The sequence below is a fragment of the Trachypithecus francoisi genome, unplaced genomic scaffold, assembly GCF_009764315.1.
Source record: "Trachypithecus francoisi isolate TF-2019V2 unplaced genomic scaffold, Tfra_2.0 Lachesis_group9, whole genome shotgun sequence".
In the NCBI taxonomy this organism is placed as follows: domain Eukaryota; kingdom Metazoa; phylum Chordata; class Mammalia; order Primates; family Cercopithecidae; genus Trachypithecus; species Trachypithecus francoisi.
Window position 1 is genome coordinate 33,212,036 of NW_022681474.1, and position 11,434 is coordinate 33,223,469.

Here is an 11,434-nt window from a genome sequence, read left to right on the forward strand (position 1 = left end):
CGCCTTTGTCAGGACATGGGTGGACTTGGCTTGGCAGGGAGGAGCAAGTGGGATGTTTTTTGGCTTGGTTTGATATTTGCTGACTGGTAAAGGTCTTGCTCCAAATATTCCCTCACCAACCACCTCTGTGTCTGAATTCCCTGTTAGTCACTCTTTGAGAGCAGAGTTTTGAAGATCCCTGCTCAGGTACAGATCTAGAAAGGGGGCCATTCTGAGCCATTTCTTTAAGGGAAAAAGAGCTGCAAGGTGACTCCACTTTGGCGAAAATGAATCACCGTGTCGGGCTGGAAGAAATTGTGTCTGGAAGCTATTCATGATGTGCCCCTAGCCAGGAAGGCTCAGACCAAATTCTGTCTTTTATACACTGCTAGCTGGTTGCTCAACTTGCAAGACCCTGAGAGAATGGAATGCAATACAGACAACGGTTGGCTTCTTACCCATCATTTCCCACGCAGGGCACCAAGCCCTCTACACGTGATACTCTCTTTCTTTTTTTCTCCTTTTTTTTTTTTTTTGAGACAGAGTCTCACTGTTGCCCAGATTGGAGTGCAGTGGCACAATCTTGGCTCAGTGCAACCTCCGCTACCCAGGTTCAAGTGATTCTCCAGTCTCAGCCTCCCACGTAGCTGGCACTATAGGCGTGTGCCACCAGGCCCAGCTAATTTTTATATTTTTAGTAGAGACGGGATTTCACCACGTTGACTAGGCTGGCCTCGATCTCTTGACCTCAGGTGATCCACCCACCTCGGCCTTTCAAAGTGTTGGGATGAGCCACCATGCACGACCCACATGATATTCTTTTTCAATTTTCCCAACAACCATGTGAGGTAGAAATATCCCTACTTTATAGGAACAAAAATGGAGGCTCAGAGATAAGCGACTTGCCCAGTGTCATGCAGCTAAATATAGTTATGCTGATTAACAGCTAGTACCATTGAGTGCTGCAGCCAAGGCACTACAAAAGATTCCTGTTTCAACTCACTTGATCCTCATTACATGCTTGTGGAATCTCCGTTTTAACAGATGTGGAAAGTGGAGTACAGGGAGGTTGAACAGGCTCTCCGAGGCATTCAGCTGGCAGATGTCAGATGTCAGCCTGCTCTTTGCCACCCTGCTGCATGCAGTCAGTCAGGAGCCATCTGCGTCTGAGCCACAAAAAGAGCCTGCTGTGTACCAGGCACATGCAGTTACCCTGGAGATCTGACAGCCCTGGCCTGCTGGAGGTTACATGCTGGCATCCTCGCACAGGACCAGTCAGAGATGGCCAAGGGTAGCAAAAGGGTTGGGACATCCAGGGGACACTGGGTCCAGGCAGTGAGGGGCCTTGCTTCCTGTCTCCCCTGCCTAGGAAGGGCAATCAGCGGTGACCCTGACCTCTTCCTGTGTGGCTAACCTGAGGCAATGATTATCCTCTCTAGCAGACTGAGGCAAGCGGTCAGGTGTCTTGAGGGCCCACTTATCTCTGGACTTGGACATCTGTGGGGTCTTGTCTCACACACCCACCGTGGGGCTTTATATTTTTAGTAGAGACGGGATTTCACCACGTTGACTAGGCTGGCCTCGATCTCTTGACCTCAGGTGATCCTATGATGTCCAGGGACATCTATGGGGCCCTGTCTCTGCTTTACATGCACATTGCAGAATAAGAGATGCTGTTGAAGGACTCTATCTGAGAAGCCCCTCCCAGTGAGATTTGTGGCCAGGATTAAGAGGCCTTAAATGGACACTTCCGCGAGGAAGAAACTGTGCATGCTTAGATGTCTGTCTTTGGAGGGTTTGGAGGGTCAAGACACCATCAAATTTGTGTTTCACGAACTGGTGGTGACAGGGTTGATGGGGTCTGGACTCTGTCTGCTATGGGGTCAGCCCTGCTGGAGTCCACCTCAGCTTGAGTGCTGGAAGCCTGCCCTGAATTGGACAGGACCCCTGCGTTTCTGCCCCAGCACTCACCTTCCACCGATCAAATTATATCCTCAGCTTCCTCAGGAATACAATCTTCAGAGGACCGTGGAGAGGATTGAACAGTTATTACTGTACATGCGAAGTGCTTACCTCAGTGCCTGCTCATATTTTACATGTGATTATTATCATTATAATCCCACCTGGCCTGGTCAACATAAAGAAACCTGGGGTCTGTTCTGCCTCCCTACCCCACTTTAATTTTTTTGTTTGTTTTGTTTTGTTTTGTTTTTTGAGACGGAGTCTCACTCTGTTGTCCAGGCTGAGTACAGTGGCCTTATCTCGGCTCACTGCAAGCTCCACCTCCCGGGTTCACGCCATTCTCCTGCCTCAGCCTCCCGAGTAGCTGAGACTACAGGTGCCCACCACCACGCCCAGCTAATTTTTTGTATTTTTATTAGAGACGGGGTTTCACCATGTTAGCCAGGATGGTCTCGATCTCCTGACCTTGTGATCCACCTGCCTCGACCTCCTAAAGTGCTGGGATTACAGGCATGAGCCACCACACCCGGCCCCTACCCCACTTTATTTTTAAAATAGAGACAGGGTCTCCCTCCCTATGTTACCCAGGCTTGTCTTGAACGCCTGGCCTCAAGCAATCCTCCGGTCTCGGCTTCCCAATAACAGGCGTGAGCCACTGTGCCCGGCGAGCTCCTTCCCTTTTTCTGCCAGGTTTGAGCCCTTCTCCCTGGTGGGACCCAGAAGGCCAGTCTGGCAGAGCTGTGTGAGAACCAGGTAAGCTCTCACATCCACCCTGCCTGACATGTAGTAAAACCCTCCTCGCTTCTTTAAAGAAGACCAAAGAAAGTGGGTTTACGATTTCTCAGGAAGGTTTTGCTTCTGTTGTTTTTCCTTCCCAACTTCCCAATTGTCTATTGTACCCGCAAACTCCCTACCCTTCGGTTCCAGATCTAGTATGTCTCCTGCAGCTTCTGTCTAAATGAAGGATTGCCCTTTTGGTCCCTATTCCAGCCCTTCCCCTCTGGGAAATGATGTATGCCTTCCAGAACTTCTAACCTTACCACACCCTGATGGTGAGCTGGGTACTGTGTGGCTGGCATTGTTCTTAATTACCACGCTCCAGGTCTTCACACAGATGGGCTTGTTTGATCCTCACTGTGTTCCTATGAGGATGGTGCAATTATGATCTCTATTTCTTTAAAAAATAGAGATGGGGTCTAGCTGTGTTGCCCAGGCTGGTCTCTAACTCCTGAGCTCAAGCGATTCTCCCCACCTCAGACTCCCAAAGTATTGAGATTACAGGCATGAACCACCGTGCCTGGCCTATCATCCCCATTTAAAAGACAGAAAACCTGAGGTGCAAGGAGGTTAAACAACTTGCCTGAGATCCCAGTTAGAAAGCGTTAAGTTTGAACCCAAGTAGTGTGACTCTAAGCCCCAGCTCCCAACCATATCATTTTATTGCCATCGTAACTCTAATGTTTAGAATCTGTTGGATACTCAAAGGTCTTGGCATGTCCTAAATTTAAATAAATAAATAAGTAAATAAGAATCCATGGGAATTGCGAAAAGAAGCATGGTCTTTGTTCTACGAATGTTGTTTGTTCTTTTTTTTTTTTTCAGTCGAAAGATACTTTACTGCAAAATTGGAGATTTCAAATTCCTCCTGGTTATATTCTGCTGGTGTTTAACCTCCTTCTAAATAAGGCATCCTTTCTGAATCTCACTGAAGTCTCTTGTATTAAAAAATAGAACTATTTTTTCTTGCTCCATCGCCTGTGGAGATGGAAAAGTGCCGATCAGCACGTTCTCTCGCATGCTTGAAAACACTTTCCCGGTGTCTCACATCTCTCTGAGCCCATTCTTCTCCAAAACCAGAGGACCTGGCTCCTTTCCACTGGGCGGGTTTCCTGTTCGCAGCCCTGACAAAAGTGCCCAGAGTTCTCCAGCCTCTCCCCTTCCACTGGGTATGCACTGGGCCGTGAGGGTGGCGCTGAGGGTGCACACAGGGTCCAAAGCAAGCCACGTGGCTCGGGGTCCTCCATCTCTGCTCAGAATTTTGTTTTAGCTTACTTTGTTATTTTTATATTCCAGAACACTTAAAAAAGAAATGAAGGTGTAAAGAAGTTGGTGGGGGGGTGCACGTGGAAAATGTTAGCCTTAATTTTTCCTCCCCTGACATTTTCATACAGGTTGGAGTTGACTTGGAACCTGAGGGCCTAAGTGCCCAGCACTGCGAGGGTATGGCAGGGACTCCATTCTTGATCCTGGCCTTGAGGTTCTCACAGTCTGAGCTTGTGAGTATCAAGAACAGCTCTGGGCTGGGCACAGTGGCTCACACCTGTAATTCCAGCACTTTGGGAAGCTGAGGTGGGCGGATCACCTGAGGTCAGGAGTTTGAGACTAGCCTGGCCAATATGGCGAAACCCCATCTCTATTAAAAAATACAAAATATAGCCAGGTGTGGTAGCAGGCACCTGTAGTCTCAGCTACTCGGGAAGCTGAGGCAGAAGAATCACTTGAACCCGGGAGGCGGAGATTGCAGTGAGCCGAGATGGTGCCACTGCAATTCGGTCTAGGCAACAAAGCGAGACTCCATCTCAGGAAAAAAAGAAAAAAAAAAAAGGAAAGGAAGCCAGGCATGGTGGCTCACATCTGTAATCCCAACATTTTGGGAGACTGAGGCAGGAGGATCAATTGAGGCTAGGAGTTTGAGACCACCCTGGGCAACATAGTGAGACCCCATCTCTACAAAAGATTAAAAAAAATTAGCTGGGTGTGGTGGCACATGCCTCTAGTCACAGCTACTCGGGAGGCTGAGATGGGAGAATCGCTTGAGTCTGGGAGGTCAAGGCTGCAGGGAGCTGAGATCGTGCCACTGCACTCCAGCCTGGGTGACAGAGTGAGACCCTGTCTCTAAAAATAAATCAATAAATAAAGGAGAGGAAGGGGGCTATGGCATACTGTAGGGTGTGGGGGGAGGTTGCAGGATTAGGTGGGGCACCAGGGTTGGCCTCCTTTAGAAGGTGAGATTTCAGCTTCTGGAAGCTGAGGGATTTAACCATGTAAGTATCTGGGAGTGGAGCATTTCAGTTGGAGGGCATAGCTACAGCCTAAAAGAAACAAAATCCAACACAAACATCAGGAAGGGGTCACCCAAGAGATAAGAAGTTTGAGAAAGGGCCAAGGGAAGGGAAGAAGGAGGGTTTCATGCCTATGCTAATTGCATTGTGGTTGCTCTGAGGGTGGGGTCATTTACTCAACCCCGGGACCACCCTCTGCCCAAACCCTTAGGCTAATGGAAATCAGACCAATGTGGTGGTGGAAATAGCTCTAATCCAGGCTCTTTCATAACTAGTAAACGGCCTTGAGTAAGCCACATACTCTATGGGCCTCAATGGCCTCGTCTATAAAAGGAAACAGCTGAAAACTGGGTGCTTGCAGGCCCCTGAGTGCGCCTTGTAATAATAGCACTGTTATAAATAAGATGGAAACTGCAGCATCTTGCCAGGGTGAATAAGTTAATTATTCTTATGATTGAGACTTTTAAAAATCAAAAGCAAAACCATCTGATTTATGTGGTTTCCGAGGAAAAGAAAGGCAGGAAAGAAAGATGAAGTGAGGCTGGGCGGGGTGCTGACACGTGTAATCCCAGCACTTTGGGAGGCGGAGGAGGATGGATCACTTGAACTCAGGTGTTCAAGATCAGCCTGGGCAGCATAGTGGGACCCTGTCTCTAAAATAAATAAATAAATAAATAAGCTGGGTGTGATGATGCGTGCCTATAGTCCCAGTTACTTGGGAAGCTGAGGTGGAGGATCACTTGGGCCTGGGAGATTGAGGCTGCAGTGAGCTGTGATCATGCCACTGCATTCCAGCCTAGGCAATAGAGTGAGACCCTGTCTCAAAAAAAAAAAAAAGAGGCACAAGTTTTCCTTTTGCCACCATTTAACCATCTTCACTTTGTGGGAACTAGAACTATGCTGGGGTGGTGGCGGGGGTGGGGAGTTGGGGGGACCCTCTCAACTGCTGTGCTGGGTGGGAGGTGGGGGGTGGGGTGGTGGTAGAGGGTTGGGGGGACCCTCTCAGCTACTGTGCAGGGATGGTGGGTGGGGGTGGGGGACCCTCTCAGTTGCTGTGCTGGGATGGCGGGTGGGGATGGGGTGGTGGGTGGGGGTGGGGGGTGGGTTGGTGGGTGGTTGTGGTGGTGGGTGGGGGTGGGGGACCCTCTCAGTTGCTGTGCTGGGATGGCGGGTGGGGATGGGGTGGTGGGTGAGGGTTGGGGTGGTGGGTGGGGGTGGGGGACCCTCTCAGCTGCTCCCTGGCAGTAGTTCCTTAGCTGAGGTTCAGAACATTTGCAAGCAACCAACCGTCTGTCTGTTGGGAAGGTTTGGAAAGTGTTATGCAAATTGTGAAAAAAACGGTCTTTGACAACTTAGGAAAGAATAAAATCCGGCAGAGTGTTCTAGCCTTTAGGCTGCTGGGGCCAGAAATACAAAGTCATGTTCTCATAATCTACTAAATTGCTAAAAGGAGGGATTTGAGAGCATCGCGTTGGCAGATACGGGGTTCTGCCCAAACTCTGGGATTTAGGGCCTGTGATTTCAGGAAGGGCTTTCCCTGCTCACGACAGACAGGAGTGTTTGTTTTTTAAGTGCCAGGGCAGAGGTGGGATGGGCTTGCTGGGGAAACTGGACTGATAAAGAAAATCCTCCTAGAAAGCTACATCCAACAAAGGAGCGCTCACAGGAATGCCAGAACAAGTAAGAGTCAGGATCTGAAGTCAGATTGCCAGAAGTCAAATCCCTGTATTCGAACCTTTCTGTGTCTCAATTTTCTCATTTGTATTGTAGGTATAAAAAAGATGCCTATTTCCCAGGGCAGTTATGGTGATCACATGAATTAATACACATAAAGTCCTCAGCGCGGTACCTGCAATATGGTAGTGAAACCCACGGGTGGTGCTTTATCTTTGGGTTACATGGGTTCTTCCAAATGATGTCTGAGTGTTTTTCATTGAGGACTGTCTATTTATGGAATACTTTTTGGTGCAGATACACTTTCAGGTCATGAATCTCTCTTCTTTCTAACCAAGATTTTCTTTAATTTTGGCTGGGTGTGGTGGCTCACACCTGTGATCCCAGCACTTTGGGAGGCTGAGGCAGGAGGATCGCTTGAGCTCAGGAGTTCAAGACCAGCCTGGGCAACACGGCGAGACCTTGTCTTTGCGAAAAAAAGAAAAATTTGCTGGGTGTAGTGATGTGTGCCTGTAGTCCCAACTATTCAGGAGGCTGAGGTAGGAGGATCGCTTGAGGCCAGGACTGAGGCTGGAGGATCACTTGAGTCCAGGAGTTCAAGGCTGCATAAGCTATGATTGGCATCCCTGCATTCCAGTCTGGGTAACAAAGCAAGATCCCATCTCAAAAAAAAAGAAATTTCCTTAATTTTAAAAAAGTTACCATTTTCTTTTTGGAATACATATATATATATATATATATATAGAGAGAGAGAGAGGAGAGAGAGAGAGAGAGAGAGAGAGACAGAACCTCACTCTGTCATCCAGGCTGGAGTGCTATGGCATGATCTCGGCTCACTGCAACCTCTGCCTCCCAGGTTCAAGCAATTCTCCTGCCTCAGCCTCCTTGAGTAGGTGGGATTACAGGTGTGTGCCATCATGCCTGGCTAATTTTTGTATTTTTAGTAGAGACGGGGTTTCACCATGTTGGCGAGGCTGGTCTTGAACTCCTGACCTCAAGTGATCCACCCACCTCGGCTTCCCAAAGTGCTGGGATTACAGGCATGAGCCACGATGCCCAGTCAAAAAACATATATTTAAAAATAACCAGATAGAACATTTACAATTCAAAGTACAATATTTGAAATGAAAGATTCACTGATTGGGCTTACTATCAGCTTGGTGGCAGAAGAAGAAAGAGTGAATGACAAAAGTTACCATTTTCTAAGCCAACACTGTCCAACAGAATATAATGCAAACCACAAACATAATTTCAAGTTTTTAGTAGCTATATTTTAAAAAGTAAAAGAAGACAGGTGAAATTAATTTTTTAATAATATGTCTTAATCCAGTATATCCAAAATATTATTTTTTCAATGCGCAATCAATATAAAAATTATTAATGAAATTTTACATGCTTGTTTCCTTACTATATCAAATCCAATGTATATTTCACAAATACAGCATATCTCAGTTTGGGCCAGCGGCATGTCAAGTTTTTAACAGCCACATGGGGCTACCACGTAGGACAGTGCAGTTCTAAGGAACAAGAGGATGTCTCTTGGCAGTAAGCTTGGGTGGGCGAATCAGGCTGGGCACAGACTCCCCCTAATCACACTATGATGACAGGCCTCTGAGATGGGGAGTCTTCTAGTCACACAGAACCAGGAGGATCCCTGGCCGTGTGCCATGGCTCACACCTATAATCCCAGCACTTTGGGAGGCCGAGGCAGGCAAATCACTTGAGGTCAGGAGTTCAAGACCAGTCTGGGCAACATGGAGAAGCCCTGTCTCTACCAAAAATACAAAAAATCAGCTGGGTGTTGTGGCACTCGCCTGTGGTCTCAGTTACTCAGGAGACTGAGATGGGAGGATTGCTTGAGCCCAGGTGGCAGAGGCTGCCGGGAGCTGAGATCATGCCATTGCACTATAGCTTGGGTGACAGAGTGAGACTCCATCTCAAAAAAAAAAAAAAAAGAACAAGGAGGATCCCAATGCAAGCCCCACATTCCAAGACTGTGGTTTTGAACTGAGATACATTGAGCAAGCTCTTGCTTGCCCCAACGGTCTTTTCCTCCCTCTCTACTAACCGCACCCCTTATCTCAACCTGACTTGAGGATGAAATACTAAGAAGATCATCAGTCTTTCAATGATTATTATCCTCTATTAAGATGCAAATGCAAATGTTGGACAAAATTTCAGTTAAGAGGAATAAGTTCAAAAGATCTATTGTACAACATGATGGCTATGGTTAATTTTTTTTTTTTTTTTTTTTTAGACAGTGGCTAGAGTGTAATGGCACGATCACAGCTCACTGCAGTCTCAAACTCCTGGGCTCAATCGATCCTGTAGCCTCAGCCTCCCCAGTAGCTGAGACTACATACATGTACCACCATGCCCAGCCTTGACTATACTTAATAACACTGTATTGTATTCTTTTGGTTGTTGTTGTTGACATGGAATCTCACTCTGTCTCCTAGACTGGAGTGCAGTGATGCAATCTCAGCTCACTGCAGCCTCCGTCTCCGGGGTTCAAGTGATTCTTCTGCCTCAACCTCCTGAGTAGCTGGGATTACAGGAGCGCACCACCACACCCAGCTAATTTTTGTATTTTTAGTAGAGCCGGGGTTTCACCATGTTGGCCAGGCTGATCTCGAACTTCTGACCTCAAGTGATCCACCTGCCTTGGCCTCCCAAAGTGCTGGGATTACAGGCGTGAGCCACTGCCCCCGGCCCAATGTATTGTATTCTTGAGAATCACTGAGAGTAGATTTTAAGTGTTCTCACCACAGAAAACACTAAGTATGTGAAGTAATGCATGCTAATTAGTTCAATTTAGGGATTCACAATGTATTCCAGAACTTTATGTTGTACACAATAAATATATACAATTTTTATTTGTCAATTAACATAACAAATAAAAAAGATGCGAATATTGGGGAGAATATCTTCATTGAGTATCAGCTGAGACTAAGGTAGTTGAGGTAGAGATTAGGACAGGAAACAGAATATGTTTTTGGGTTCTGTCTGGAAACTCTGAGGAGTGACCTTGCTTAAAAGCCAGCATTGGTAGGATGGCCCTCAATGGAGTCTTTAGGGTCCCGGCCTTTATCCTAACACTTTATCCGAATGGGAACCTTATTAACCATGGCAGCAGCTATGTGAGCAAGAGCAGACTTCAAAATGCTGGGCACCTTGGGGCCATATATATATATGTGTGTGTGTGTATATATATATATATATTTTTTTTTTTTTTTTCCCTGAGACAGAGTCTCACTCTGATGCCCAGGCTGGAGTGCCATGTCCAGTCTCGGCTCACTGCAACCCCTGCCTTCCCAGTTCAAGCAATTCTCCTGTCTCAGCCTCCTGAGTAGCTGGGATTACAGGCATCTGCCACCATGCCCAGCTAATTTTTGTATTTTCAGTAGAGACAGGGTTTCACCATGTTGGTCAGGCTGGTCTTGAACTCCTGACCTCAAGCAATCCACCTGCCTTGGCCTCCCAAAGTGCTGGGATTACAGGTGTGTGCCACCGTGCCTGGTTGGGTCCATATTTTTCTAGATGAATTAGTCTGTATCTGAAAACTACGTTGGGAGTCCTGTGAAAGAGAAAATTTGCAAATTTGTCCTGCCCATCCATTCCCACCCATCCAGAAGGAGAGACTACCCCCTTCTCCCTAGGGAAGTGCCCTTTGACCTGATTCAAGGAGACAGCTGGTCTTTGAGGTAGGATGTACCTTGGGAAGGGTGACTTAACTTTGAGACCAGAGTCTCTTCTCTTCACCTTTCCCTCCCTCCATTCAGTTACGTTCCAGTGAATCTGCACATCTTCCCTCCAGAGCTTTCTTGAAGGAGGTCTCATATCCCTATTTCCAAGTTCTTGGGAAAAGTGAAAGGGACCTCACTTTCACCTCCATAAGCTAAGACTATTATTACCACCATGGATGCTCTAAAATCTGAAAAAAAAACACTATTCTTTTTTTTTTTTTTTTTTTTTTGTGAGACAGTCTCTGTCGCCTAGGCTGGAGTGCAGTGGCACAATCACAGCTGACTGCAGCCTCGACCTCCCAGGCTCAAGTGATCTTCCCACCTCAGCCTCCCAAGTAACTGGGACTATAAGCACGCACCACCATATATGGCTAATTTATTTCTATTTTCATTATTTATTTACTTTTATTTTTATTTTTTTTTTGAAATGAAGTCTCGCTCTATAGCCCAGGATAGAGTGTAGTGGCGCTATCTTGGCTCACTGCAACCTCTGCCTCCTAGGTTCAAGCGATTCTCCCGCCTCAGCCTCCTGAGTAGCTGGAATTACAGGTGTGCGCCACTGCACCTGGCTAATTTTTTGTATATTTTAATAGAGATGGGGTTTCACCATGTCGGCCAGGCTGGTCTTGAACTCCTGACCTCAAGTGATCCACCTGCCTCAGCCTCCCAAAGTGCTAGGATTACAAGCGTGAGCCACCATGCCCGGCCTATTTTTATTATTTATTTATGATTAGAGACACGGTCTTGCCATGATGCCCAGGCCGGTCTTGAATTCCTGAGCTCAAGCGATCCGCCCCCCTTGGCCTCCTAAAGTGCTGGGATTACAGGCGTGAGCCACCACGCCCTGCCAGAAATACTATTTTTTGAGACAAGGTCTCACTCTGTCACCCAGGCTGGAGTGCAGTGGCGTGATCATGGCTCACTGCAGCCTAGACTTCCCTGGCTCAGATGGTCCTCTCACCTCAGCCTTCTGTGTAGCTGGGACTACAGGAACATACCACCATGCCTGGC

At 47.3% G+C, this 11,434-nt stretch overlaps 1 protein-coding gene across 2 annotated transcripts in view; it reads left to right on the forward strand.

Moving 5' to 3' along the window:
- The window catches only part of LOC117082184, a 33,076-nt gene that overhangs the window by 12,034 nt on the left and 9,608 nt on the right, over window positions 1-11,434 (forward strand). For both annotated transcript variants that reach the window (XM_033208769.1, XM_033208770.1), the window contains exon 2: window positions 4,113-4,217. In XM_033208769.1, the coding sequence (XP_033064660.1) occupies window positions 4,113-4,217 (105 nt within the window). The remainder of the gene's footprint in view (window positions 1-4,112; window positions 4,218-11,434) is intronic.